This window comes from Phasianus colchicus, chromosome 2, assembly GCF_987193195.1.
Source record: "Phasianus colchicus chromosome 2, bPhaCol1.hap1.1, whole genome shotgun sequence".
Lineage (NCBI taxonomy): Eukaryota > Metazoa > Chordata > Aves > Galliformes > Phasianidae > Phasianus > Phasianus colchicus.
Window position 1 is genome coordinate 35,424,483 of NC_143437.1, and position 14,230 is coordinate 35,438,712.

The 14,230-nt window shown below is 38.7% G+C and overlaps 2 protein-coding genes across 10 annotated transcripts in view; one reads left to right on the forward strand and one right to left on the reverse strand.

The window, feature by feature from the left end:
• The window catches only part of PLD5 (phospholipase D family member 5), a 205,141-nt gene that overhangs the window by 167,265 nt on the left and 23,646 nt on the right, over window positions 1-14,230 (forward strand). For all 5 annotated transcript variants that reach the window (XM_090135364.1, XM_090135361.1, XM_090135360.1 and 2 more), the window contains one exon: window positions 732-859. In XM_090135364.1, the coding sequence (XP_089991490.1) occupies window positions 732-859 (128 nt within the window). The remainder of the gene's footprint in view (window positions 1-731; window positions 860-14,230) is intronic.
• The window catches only part of LOC116228578 (uncharacterized), a 54,778-nt gene continuing 43,732 nt past the window's right edge, over window positions 3,185-14,230 (reverse strand). For 3 of the 5 annotated variants that reach the window (XR_016464180.1, XR_016464177.1, XR_016464178.1), the window contains 3 exons: window positions 10,694-10,788; window positions 9,033-9,154; window positions 3,185-8,853 (listed from right to left, as the gene is read on the reverse strand). Coding sequence is in view for 1 of the 5 variants with exons in the window: in XM_090135367.1 (XP_089991493.1) it covers window positions 8,760-8,853; window positions 9,033-9,154 (216 nt within the window). In the remaining 4 variants the exon portion in view is untranslated. The other 2 variants (XM_090135367.1, XR_016464179.1) reach the window with 2 other exon arrangements.

Genomic DNA, 14,230 nt, shown 5'->3' on the forward strand with positions numbered 1-14,230 from the left:
CCCTTGAACTTACCTAAGATTAAATATATTTTGGATTTAGTGCTGCAAACAGACTGACGGGGCTGATCCAGGCATTTTCACTCGTGATGGAGCCAACATGCTTTTACCTCTTCATGTGCAGCTTCTTTGATTTCAGTGGCCCATGATCCTAATAAAAACCATTGCCATTCAGATCAGTAGGTTCAGCATCACAGCTGAGCAGCACGAAGCAGTTTAAGTGTACTTCAGGCCTCTGTTCCCTTCCTCACTCCCCCATTTTCCCCATGCCTGTTCCATGTGGCAGCCCACTGTATGCTGTGCTCTCAAAGCATTGCACAGAGCAAAGGAGCTGAGTTTGCTTTTCAGGAAGGGGTTTTTTTTTATTTCAGAGGTCATTGTGATACGTAGCAGGTTTGAGTTACAGAATAGATCTTTAAAAATAAACTGGTTTTAGGAACATACAGAAAAAAAGCAATTACATGATTTTAAATGGGAGATAAATAAGCAAAGAGGATGTTCCCTTTACCTTTTTTTTTCCCCCTAAATTATATGTTAAATACGTGTTAATGAAGTCTGATGTTGTGGGATAGTGACGCTCTACGCTTGATTTTAAGCCTTAATAACATGTTTAACTATGTCCCTCAGTAGTTTTGATAGCTGAGACCACAGATTGTGAAGTTTCTTCATTTTAATGCTTGCAACTTCTATTCTTTTAAACAATAATATTAATTGTTGTGTCCCTAAATTTCTAGGAGCTGAAGTGCTATATATGAACATGTCAGCATATAATGAAGGACGCCTTCAGTCATCTTTCTGGATTGTTGATAAACAGCATGTGTACATTGGAAGTGCAAGCCTGGACTGGAGATCATTGGGACAGGTAATTCTATGTAACCCTACAGCCTTTGAGCATATAATACTGTTGAGGCCAACAAGTGGAGATGTATTGCTGTTTCTGATTTGCTGGCAGAGGTCTGCTACAGTTTTGATGACTTCTGCATTGACAAAAGTGTACTACTATAAACAGTAATTCTCTGAATCAAAGCATCTATCAGTTTCTATCAAAAAATCGAACAGTTATGCTTTGGGATTGGTTGTTGTTGTTTCTTTGCTTGTTTTTTAAAGGGATTGCCTTTTACTGATTTCTGTGATGATGTTGTTTGAAGGTTGTAATTTCTGGTTTTCCAATTAAAAACAAAGAGTAAGCCTCATCAACCATCAGGTCTGAGGTATTACAATCTGCTGCTATGAAGAAATAATCGATCAGTAATGTCATTTGTCTTTTTGTAGGTATCTGTAGCTTTTTTTTCCCCCTCAGATGTCTCAGGAATGTAGAAGACTATAATACTGTAATGGAGCATAAATGACCCTGTGAAATCGTCATTGTTATATTTAGGGAGTGGAACCTGTACTTATTGTATGGCACAACAGAGAGAAAAGGAAGCATTCTAGGTTGATAGTTATTAATTTCTTTTTTAAAAGTATTTTCTTACTGTGAGCAGGAACATGAAAAACTCATAATTTTGATAACTGTAAGGGATTTTGTAAAGAAGGCGGTGTGTTCAGTATGAAGCTTTTAAGATCTTCTTACAGGATCAGTCTTCTCAGAGTGAAGTAAATCTTTGCTCGTGTAACATACCTACCTTAAACTGGATGCTATTTTAGTATTTTGAATATGATTCCTCATTGTCTTTTTTGCATATGTTTGGAAATTTTGTTGCTCTTACTGTCATATACCGGTATATTTTTATATGTGGTGATAAGACAAAGCCCAGAGGAATATTTGTACAGAGAAAAAATAAGTACTTCTTGAAAGTTGTTGTTAAAGAAAATATGCTTTCAATTAGCTGAGAAATGTATGCTGGGGTTTTAGAAGAGCCTAAGGACATGAGATGCTTGGCTTCTGTTGACGTTAGGTATGAATATCCACTTTCCTTACCTCAGAGTTATACTTCAATACATCAGAATAACTGTCAAAAAGATGTAATATGCAGTCCTAAAATAATAATCTGTCCTGAACTTTCCACTTAAGAGGCAAAACAAGCACAGGTTTCTTCCATTTTATTATGAATGCTTTCCTCAAGGAGAACATTCTGGCATGTGCATAGGGCCCAGTGTCACAATGAGCCAAGTTATGAATAGGGAGACTCAGCTCCCACTGGTTTTCATTATCAGAGTCTTCATATAGCTATGTCTGAGGGATCAGGCCCCACTTTCCTTCTCTTCAAGAGCCTCAAAGTATACACACCAAGTATAACTGGGAAATAGAGGATAAGGGAGTATCATCCAGAGCCACGTATTCGTGCTGTTGGCAGCAGGGTAGAACTCCTGCATTTCTGCAGTGAAAGCAGGGAACTCTCTGAAGATGTCACTACATATTTACTGTTCCATCCTGGCTTTACCTACAAGGAAGGGGCTGTGAAAAGGCAGACTGGGCTGTTGATTACTCACATATGGTCTTTTTAAAAACTCATCGGACTTACAGAGTAACACAACTGAGGATACTGAATCAGCAAACCACCTGGGCCAGTTTCACTAGACCCTGATAGCAAATCACAGGATAAAGTAGGTCTGTGCTATTCTGGAAACATATGGTACTTTGGCCAATCAAGCACAGCAGTCATCTTCTCACTCAAAAGAAACATTCCATGAGAGTCAGTGACAGTGTCACTAGCAGCAGCTCTATTCAGCAGCACAGTTTAAGTGTAAATTATTTGAGTGCATTCAGACTCGCATTTCATAATATCTGAAATGCAATGAAAAGCTTAAGATTTTAGTTGTGCACGGTTGTCATATCTTTTTTGAATGCCTCCCCTTGTATTTTCTACATGCATAATTTACTGCTTTCTCCCTACTCAGACTCTGCATACACTCAGGCCACTGCACCGCACTATTCATTTAGGAGCACGTGCTCCACTGATGCAGTGGTAGTGCTGGAGATGGTCACTTTTAATTCTGTACCAAATACAAGTAGGTGGCTGTTAGCTTTGCTCACCTGACCTGTGCAAAGGCATCTCCAATCCTATCAGACATGAGGCTGGTGCAATGCTGTACAACCAAGTGAAGTTTCTGTGTTCATCTTGCTGTGATTAACAAAAAAAGGTGCAAGCCTCTGCAATTGGTTTGGAGTTTAAAAGGTGTCTGGTAATTAGTTACAAGGTATGTGTTGATAAATGAATATTAGCAGAATATAACTTCAGTTACTAACTGAGTCTGAATTAGTGACAGGCCAGTTCTAAGGGAAAGCCTTAGTGGAAAAACTAACAGAAACACAATGCAACCATGAAACTGCAAGGTAGGCTGCTCACTGAGTTTATTCAGGCTGTATATTTAGATTTGTTTTTCCAAGTGTACAAATCAAGTTCAAGTACAAATCAAGAGAAGAAGAATACAGATTTCCATATTTACAGACTTTACACAAAGGAGCAGATTCTCAGAACCGTGTAGGATACTAACAAGATGAAATGGGGTGAGCTAGCCCTTTTAACATGACATTTACAATCTGCATATGACATACTTCTTTCTCCAAGAAATCAAAATTTTTTTCCAAGTATTTCTGTCTTTACCTAGGTAGTTATTTACAGATTTTCTCACTGCTGTATCCTGCTCAATTCAAACACCAACAGTCTTGCCTTCAGCATGGAAGGAGGTGGTGTTTATTGCAGAATTACATATGTGAAACTGCAGCAAAGAAACTGTTCTAGCTTGATTTTTATTTATTTATTTGTTTGTTTGTCATAGAGGAGAGTAACTATTTGAAGATCTGATTAACTCAAACTGGAGCTGTGGGTTAACAATTTCATGCCATCGGGATTGTAATGTAGTCCATAATATCTCCACATCTCCTTCCTTTGGCAAATGCTTTTTCCCTGGAAGCACCATGTGCTCAGGCAGCTAGTGTGACTGCATTTGTATTCAGATCAAGTTACAAGCCAAGGGTTGCAAAGGTAATCTGCAGCAGAGCTCAGAATGGAGCCTGACAGCTTCACAGCCTTCTGAGCTTGAGCAAGTTTTGTACACTGGCAAATATGTTGGGCTACAGTCCCAGAATCTTTACCCTTCTTACCTCTTGCTTGCTAGGGTGCTGGAAGTGTAGAAACAGTCGTTAAATGCTCTGTACTGTAATGTCACACATCTCAGCACAACAGAATATTTATGCAGGGTTACTGTGGTAGATATAACTTGATTGTATTGTTGTAGTTCTGTCCCTATCTGTTACAGCATTATACTTTTCTTGCGAATCTGAATCTAAAGCTGAAATAATTATTTAACTTCCAATAGCTTCTCTAAAATCAGCAGCAGGATTTACATGTACAAAGGTGTCAGATTTCCTTTTACAACAGTAGTGGAGAATTCTTCTCTGCATTTATAAGCCTGACGCTAGAAATCAATCTCATATGAGGCTGGCTAAGTTTCGCTGCTATTTTCCTGACTTTCCATTGCTGACAAGAAGCAGTGCTAGTATTTCCTTTAAAAGCAGTGTTTCTGCTTCAGGAAGAGATATTCTCATATACTATGTATATATCACTTATGGATTAACATTTGTAGTTGCATATATCCTTGTGCTTTTGCCATTTAAAACTTACCTGAATCTGAGCTTTAACACTGCTGACAAAACTGAACACACAGGCTATGTTATATATTATTTCTGTGTAAAACTGTGTTTCAAGTGAGTTGCAAGTTTTCCAAAACTGTAATCATTTTGGCTGAAAACATCTATGCCAGCTATCTGCTTTTGTCTGAAGTCAAAACCCTGCAGGCAAGTGAAAAACAGTGTTTAGCCTTTCTGAAAAAAAAAAAGGAATTTACAGAAATGAACGTTTTCTTACTCAAAGTGGAGTGTTTTGATCTTTTCTTTGAACAGGTCTAGATTTTGTCAGGATATATCTTTTCCTGCTGTTAACAATATATGCCAAGTACTACTCAATCACATAATCTATTCAAAGTTTGCCATTTGTTGATGCCTAACAGTAATTCTTCAGAAGTCCTTTCCTGTCTGTCTCATTTCATTCCCCGAGCTTTTGTGGTTACATACCTCAGCTTGGGGACACTGATAGACCCAAAGAGTTCTGCAGTGCCACTGAGGTGCAGAGGTGTAATGGGAGGAGATAAGACCAGAAAGGAGAAGGCAAGTGGTTGGCTGTACTGCTCTGGATGCCCTGATCAAGTAACTTAACGGGTCCCTAAAGGGACATGGGTTCGGTCGGGATGCTCTGAAAAAAGCACCAGCAAGACAGAAAGCCAGCTATGGAGGGGGATGAGGAACCTGCAGGAGACTGTCACTGCAAGATAATGAGACTGGGGAGGTGTAGGAAGGAAGGAAGGAAGATGCTGAATAACAATGATCCCAGGGAAAACTGAAATTAGCTATGTGAGGAAGCCAGGCAGATTACTGCAGGACAGTTTTGCTGAAGAGAAAAGATGGGAGACTGCACAGGTGTTGAGAGAATTGCAAAATCAGTTAGGAGGTGAGAAATTGTATGGTGATGTGCTAGGAAAATACAAGTGAGGGTTGTTGAGCAGAATAGGGACAAGAGGCTGGGAACTGAGACTGAGAAATGAGTTTCAGTCAAAAGACAAAGTCAGCGGGTGCAGCGTGGAGGTCTGCAATGGGAACTGGTGGGTGAGGACTGGGAGCCAAGGGCTTAGAAAGTCTCTGCCTCTTCTTGTTCAGGCTCTGGTTTGTATCATTACCGTTATCATTTACGTGCTTAACTAAAACATTAAAAGCACTGCAAAATTAGTGTCATCAGTAAGCTCCTATTATTGTTTTTCCTAATTGTAGTATTCTGTTTGAATGGAAAATATACCTTCTACAGCCCTCTGAGCTGCTGAAAATGCCTGTCAAACACTGAGTTTTGTCCAGTAGCTCTTTCTGCGTTTTTTGTTGTTTTCTTTTAAATTTTGCTCTAGTGAACCATTCTTTCTGAACAGGGATATAAACTGTTATGCTACTAATGATTGCTTCTTTAAAAATTTTCCAATCTCCTTTTGGAACTGTAGCAGTAAAATAGTCTTTTCACTGACCTAGATTCTTTCTTGAACATTTTTTAAACTGATAAAATGGTGCAAAGACTACAAACTACTCTTTCATCAAGCTGGTATACCTGGAAGAATTATATAAAGGCAGTCACTCATTCTTTGTGGTGTCATTTGCCCTTTAAAATGTGATTTAGGAGAGACACTAGAAGAGGTAGATTGTAAAGAAAAAAAAATTAATTACATTTTGAACTTTGTATCTCATATGAGAGATCTATGTGATCATCTGTACAACTTCCATCTTCTGCTTCACTGACATATTTGTTAATTGCTGCAACTGGTGAAGCATCTTCCTAGTGTTGCCAGGCTCTCACCTAAGAAGTTAGTCTTGCAACCTTTTGAACAACCCAAGCAACATCTTTGGGCCACAGTTGGGCAACCCACTTAAGGATGTACTTAAGGCAGTGACACACAGAAGTCTACTGTTAGTCAGCAAAATGTGTACATCCCTGCTAAAATGTCTGGTTAAGAAGGGTTAAAATTGCACAGATTGACTCCATCAGCTGCTGCCTGTGATTTGCACGAGTAACAGTAAAAGGAGCAATGATGCCATATTCTGCTTTACGGTTAATCAACCAGGTAGCTTATTAATGTACCTAAAATAAATTATCATCCATAATAGCAGTGCAGAGCAAGAGCTTACAAAAAATGCCATGTCTCATTTTTTCCATGGCTTCCTCAAATAATTTTAGTGAAACCTGAAAATGCTTTTTGCTCCTTAATTCTCTAAAGGACCATGTTTGTAATACAAACAGAACTGTTAATCAGCTCAAAATACACTTCTGAAAGCTCTTCATGCTAACAGCATTTTTGGAAAAGTTTTATTATTCACACACGAGTAGCTGAATTCAGTGGGCAAACAACTGTAATGGGTTAGCTGAACCATTTCAGAAAAACATGTTTGTATGTGATTATCAGCCCTTGGAAAATGTATTATGGAAAATTATTGAAATGAGTAAAAATTAATCCAGTTGTCTTCCTGGAAGTGGAATCACGTTAATATTAACTACTCATGTTGTAGGCTAACAATAGCTCAAGCTGTGACTTCTAGCAAGTGGCAGGTAATCCAAGCGTATGTGTGCAGTTAATGTCCACATGTGAACTACTGAGCTCTCAACAAGGCTGCTGCCTGTTCCTTCCCTGTGACTGGTAGACTGGTTGTGTTGTGAACACCTGGACCACTATACAAGTGTGACATATCCAAAGTCCTCCAGTTATTAACAAGATTGAAGTCAGGACCATCATCTGGGAGGTCGCTCCTGTGTTGCACTTCAAACTGTTTAAACTGAGGAAAAAAGTGCATCTTGGCATGCCAGAAAAGGTAGGGGTGCTGGGAGAAAAGTTCTTGGGGAAAAAAAAGCAGTAAGCCTGAAAATAAAGTTAAGTTCTTGGCTGGAGAAAGGATCCTAGAAGTAGGAGAAGGTCCTGGAGATCAGGGATCCATGAGGAGATGGAGGCTGGTGATGTCCCACGGAATTTGGCTGGCAACAACTGGGAGGTGTGAATGTGAGCAGCCACAAAGTAGGGATGGCACCAACTTTCTGATCCAGCATCCCAGACCAGCAGCCACCTCCCTGAAGGGATGGGAGGCGGCCCAAGGTGGACAGCAAGGAAGTGTGCTTGCAAAAATTCAGCAGCTAGAAAAGACGCCTCTTATCTGTTCTTAGACAAACCCCAGTATTCTCTGTCGGTGGTCTTTTACTCTCTCTCTCAATACTCTTCTTCTCCTTTGGGGTTATAAGTTAGAAATTGCTGATTATATCTGCGTAATCAAAGCTAATCAGAAAAATGGATAAACTGTCCCAGCTCTACTAGGACACAAGCAGTGACTTACTCTATCTGAGGGGCTTGGTTTTTATTCACTGCCTTTGAGATATTAAATAAATTGTGCAAGAGGGCAAAAATATGGTGATGTTAATTTCTAAAGTACAGAAGAGTTGTAGTGATTATGAATTACGAGTTACATTTAAATAATAACAAATAAGTTGCTTAATTCATTTATTCCATTAATAATTTATTCAAAACAACAGTCAAATTAGCTGTGTGAGATGACAGAGAGCTGACTTAATTATTCTGAAAAAGTTTATTAAGCGTCTGTAGCTGGAGTAGATAAGCAAGGTTATGCTTTTTACAAAAAAACATGAATAATCTAGTGCATGCTTACAGAAAACGTATGCTGGATTCTTATTTTTTCTGAAATTAAGAACACTACACCTCTTATGAAGACAAAATATAAATTTTTTGTGTGTGTCAATTTTAAGCAAAAATTGCTGGGTAGTATTTTGCCTTAGTATGATCTAGATTTTGAACTCAGCTGTACAAAGGCTTGCAACAGGATGGGTGCAGGAGCACTTATTTATTTCTCAGGCCCTCTCCCTTATAACATAGAAAAAAGGAGAAAAGCAGTAGCTAGATTGCTTCTCTACCTTATTCTCCTCCTCTTGTTGCCTGTGACAAATGACCTTTGATAAAACCTAACCTCTTTTTCTTTCTGGTCTCTTTGAGATGGCAAAAATTGGAAGAAAAAATATGGTGTCTCATATATGAAGAACTGCATCTAACTGCAGTTTGGGGACAATTTGGGATTGTGGGAATATTGGTTGTGCAACGCTCTGATTGCTCAAGGTGTAAAATCAATGAGACCAATCCATCCAGTTCTTTACTCAAAAGTCTCATCCCAGTTATATGAGGAGGACTATTTCTGTCACAGCTTGGTCTTGCTGATCTTCATCCCATTCGCTTCAGCCCGTCAATCCCAACTTGTTCAGATCCCTCTGTAAGGTCTTCCTCCCTCTAGGCAGATCCACACTTCCGCAACTTGGTGTCACCTGCAAACTTAATGAGAGTGCATTCAATGCCTTCATGCAAATCATCAAGAAATACATTCAATGGGCCAGACCCCAGTACCAACGGAAACACCACTCATGACCAGTTGCTAGCTAGATTTAACTCCATTTGCTACCACTCTCTGGGCCTGGCCATCCAGCCAGTTCTTTGCCCAGCAAAGAATGTACCTGTCCAAGCCATGGGCTGCCAGCTTCTCTGGGACAATAATGTGGGAGACAGCATCAAAGGCTTCGCTGAAGTCTAGGCAGACTATGTCAACAGCCTTTCCCATATCCACCAAGAAAATCACCTGACATAGAAAGAGATGAGGTTGGTCAGACTGGATCAGCATTTCATGAACCCATGCTGGCTGGGCCTGATCCTTTGACACAGGAAACAAGAGTTTCCTGAAACTTGGGATGCTCTTGAATGCTCCTAGGAGCATATACAGTTTATAAGGCTTTTCTTTTTCTCTCAGATAAGAGGAATAATTATTTTCTCAAACTGCATCCTTAAAAACTGTAGTTTCTATTTACTCGTGCCATCTATGTTATCCTTCCATTAGAACAATATATGTATTTAACTTCTTTACACTTTAAAGTACATCATGATGATTTTATTATTACTGCTCTCCAAAAATCATGCTATTAGCACAGCCACCTCTCCAAACTTATCGCTGAGGCAGGATCTGTACATTTGCAATTTCTAGTAATGACAGCTGCATCTTATCTTTACAGAACTGCACAGAGCAAGAAGCATGCTATCATCGGTCAGTCATTTTTTTTTTTAACTTTTATCTAAATTAGTCTCTTGAAGTTATGTAACAGTGCATCTGGTCCTTCTGAGATAAGATACTTTGTCTGACACTTAGTGGAATTGCGTCTTTTCACTCTAACAAACATTACGCTGTGTTTCCACTGATAGAATGCTGTTTCTTGTATTAACTACAGTTTTGTCCCTAATGTGCATTTTAGACAATATATCCAATCCCTACTGTCATCTCCTAATAATTTGCTTAATTTTCTTACTGTCCCAGAGGTGTCTTATTGCCATTAGTAAATCAGGCATAGTCTCAAGTGCTGAACAACTTAAAACCGCTTCTGCAACTTCATTATCCAGCAAAGTTCAAGCTAGCTCAGACAGGTAAGTGTTATACTGAAAGCAGTGTAGCAGACTACCTGTATACTCCATCTACTAAATTCATATTTCATGTTATCCCTCACATTTGGCAGAGAATATCTGCTTCTACTAAGTTTGTATATATTATTAACTCCGTGATCCAATCGTGAAAATACTCATGCTGCTAGTCTGATTGACTTCAATGGGATTATTTCCAAAACTAGCCCATATTATAAAGATTAAAATGTAACCTAGATCTCAAAGCATATGTGGATGAGTCAAGATGTGAAGAAAACATATGTGAGTAGGTGTTACACAGCTGTACTGACAATTAAATACCTTTTTTGTGCTTTTAGTTCTCATAGCATAGAAAGCAAACTGGATTATCAAAACTCTGCTGTGATGTTGTTACAGTTCATCCTTCAGAGGATGCCTGGAAGTACATTATTTTTGCTCAGTCTTTTGGCCACGGTCCTTTTCTTTAACCAAATCTGTAACAGTTTAATGAGTGCTGTTTCTCCAAAATATCAGCTTTTCTTTACTCCTTTCTTCCTTTCTTTTTCTTTGGAGAGTGGGTGGCAGGAGATATGTTGTTCTTAGAAATGCACAGAATAGACAACGTGCCTTTGTCATGGTGCAGTGTTTGTATGTTTGGAAGTCTAACTGAGACAGGCCACTTTTTTCTGTTACATTCAGTAGATGAGGAAAGCCAGCGTTCCCTGTTACTTACTTGGCTTGAAATTTTTTATCTCGCCATTCAGTATTTACAAACAAATCTCAGTGAAGCAAATGGGCTGTTGTGTCTCTCGCTAGCATTGATGTACACTGCAAACAAACAGAAGACTGATTAAAGCTGGATGGAAATATGGGTAATGTGACTACTAGTGTTTTGTGCTTTTTGTTGCTGCTGGCACTGTTTTTGGTTCCTCCTTAGTTCTGTGGATTTCTGTTTTTGCGATCAAGTGAGTGAAAATAGCCTAGGGCTGTGTATTTCCCTTGCACTTAAAGCGAAGACGACTTCCCATGACAAATCAGCTTTGCTAGTTTCTCAAGGTGCAGAGCCAATCCCAAACTACAACATGTTAGGAAGGTATTCCCTGTTAGTATAGTTCTAATGCCATGTCCATTCTTACATGTATCATCTGCATGATGCACTCAGGGTAAAACAGGGCAAACTCTATCTTGCTGCATAGTTTTATTTGATTTCTGTTGACTCAAAGAATTTGCTCATCATTCTCTCAGACCTTTGAAATTAGATATCTATTTTGATCTTTTTTTTTTTCATTTACTGTGAAAGTTCCATAGAAGAGGTTTGCCTACCATTGGAGTAATCAATAATAAATTGGTTAAATCAATAAATAATAGGTCTACATAACAAAATAATGGAACATCCTGTTTGAACAGTCGTTTCTTTCCAAGGCAGCACAGGATATTCTTGTAAGAGAATCACCACAGTCCAAAGAAAAATCAAAAGAAAATTAGAACCATTCTTTCTCATAATTGTTTGCTTGCTTTTTCATACTTGCCATCTAATCACTACATTTTAAAATAACCAAGAATTATAGAAAATAAAAGTCACTGGTGAGGATGATGAGAAGGGTGTCCAAACAAGCCTGTATAAGAGCTGTATGCAGTGAACAGTAGAAGAGAATGTCCAAAACTGGGTTTTGGGTTTGCTTTGAGTTTATAGATCCTCCAACCAAATACATTTGCAAGTGTGAGTCCTGTGGTTTCATTTGTCTTGTGTTAATTAAGAAACCCTGAAATAGCAAGACGTGCTGAGATGGTAATGTGCATTACTGCAGGTATTGCACTAGAAGGCTGTGTGATTTCTGCACTGGTTTGGTGGTAGAGTCTTAAATAAGTAAACTTAAGTGGACAGAAGAAAGGCTGTAAATTCTATATATGTTGAGCTGAAAGAGAACTTGATCATTAAAATACAGCTGAATCCCTGAGGAGGAGGTACTGCACCACAGCCTGTTCTGTCATCTCCCACAAGAACATGCTGGCAACTAATCTTGGTCAGTAATGTTAATGAATGGAGGCAGATTCCTCTCAGAGGAATTTAGCTATTAGCATACCCCATCAGATCAGTCTTGTTCAACTAAACAATTAAAATAACAGCATTAAAATAATCATGACAGTATATTCCCAGTATGTCAGTGGTTCCATCCATGCATACGTACTTTGATACTGCACAGATAGTTCCCTTCTAGATAAATATCTTCATTCAGAATTGCCTCAGCTCCTAAAAGTTCCCTGGTGCAGCAGCCCAGTCATCTCTTACTTTTACAATGGAGGCCTTTCAAGGAAAACTGGATTTAATATTGGTCTGTGAAAAAGATATATGGTACATCAGGCTAAAAGACAAGGCTATAAATCTCCGTAAGTACGGCAAAGAAGGACAATCATTTCAGTCATTCTCTGAAAGGAATAATGAGTCTACAGTTCAGTATAAAATCTCATCTTTCTATATACACAAGTCATCGAGCAGAACAAAACAGATTCTGACAAAGTATTCTTTCCATATGAATGTGCAGAATTAATAGCACCTCTAAACGTTTTCAGATTTTGACACTGTCTTCATAAGCATTAAAGCCTGGTTTGGAAGTCATCTTGCATTCACCTTTATTAACTTTGCCAAGTAAACAGCAGTCTCCAAAGCAGTGAGATCATCAGTGTTTGCATGGAAGTGCTCAGTGGCAAACTTATTCACTTGATGAAGATATATGGGAAGGTAGCATATGCCAACAGAAATGTGAGATACATCTTTAGAAAATTTCAGGAGTATTCCTCTGTTAGGCAATCGATACAGTGACTGATAGGCATTTCCTCTGAAGTTAATGGCATGGTAGATTTCTATGATTGGGTAGAAGATCATTCTGTATGTAGCTCTGCCACATGGGTATAGAAAATATGCACCAGGTATATGCACCATATATATATATATATATATACATATATATATAACAGTTTCATAATGTACATTCTGCTTTTTAACATACAGTGTATTGAAAATATTTTTCATCATCTTTGTGACTGATATTTTAATACCTTCAACTCTCTATGTGCCATAACAAAAAACTGAGTTTAAAAAGAAATTATAGGAGAAAAATATTATCTATTTTCAGATTGAAAGAGATTGCTAATGCTGTATTTGAATTAACATATTTTCAAGTGTGTTTTTAGGTGTTTCTTTCCTTTTCCTATAAAGTTAGTGATGACTGCTCACTACTGTGGTTGGAAATGGCATCAAATATTACGTTTAATGCCAAGTTTTTTTCACTAGAGAATGTAATAGGGCCACATCATTACAGAAGTGACAGCTTCCATGTCAAAGAAGCCAGAAACCTACGACTTAAAAGAATAGGAACAAAAAGCAAGTATGGATTTCTAAAACACATTTTTGTATAGTATAGGCTAGCCATTATCCTGGGGCTGCCTATGTAATGCCTATGTAATATTTAACTATATTACTTTACTTATCTAAGCTGGTTGGATTTCTAGCTTCCCTTAAGGCCCTATACATTTCATTTAATCAAGATTAAAAAAAAAACAAAAAAGAAAAAAAAAAAAAAAACCAAACAAACCCTTTGGCCCTCACTGCCTGTGATCAGGTAGATCAGGTAGCATGGGAAGGCTGAACAGTTGCAGCAGTAATTCATATGCAATGTCACTGTCCCAGTTTCTATCCACAGCATGCCTGCCACCAATCTATATTCAGTTTGTAAAATGAAAACCCACTGTGTGTGTCAGTAGTGTTATAAATAATGCATCCAATTAGTCAGCTATGTGCTGCTGCATTTCCCTGAAGCTCATGAATCTGAAAGCCCTGAAGAAACTGTGCTTTGATAGAAAAAGTTTACACACAAATAGTGCCTTTATTCTGAGGTCAGTCCTTTGTGCTCTCCTCCATGCGCTGTGCAGCAGAAGATGTAGGGAGGCTGCCCCTTGCAGCACTGCTAAGGGTGAGAAGAAATGCTCAGAGCTCATGCTGTGATTTCCAGCTGCGTGAGGAGGATGCAAGATAAGGGCTGACGGAGGGCGATACGGGCTCTGATGCGTCAGAAGGAGGCAGCGGCATGTATGCGCATGTGTGTGGTAAAGGAGATTCCAGGGCCTTCCAGAAGCTGGCAGGATCCTTCAGATCACCTTTTAATTTTGCTGCAGTTCCAGTAAGGTAGTGAATCGTTTGATTTCATAGGAGTGACATGGGTACTGAATGTCACGCATCTTGTCAGCAGTGAAATGATGGGCAGCACCATGT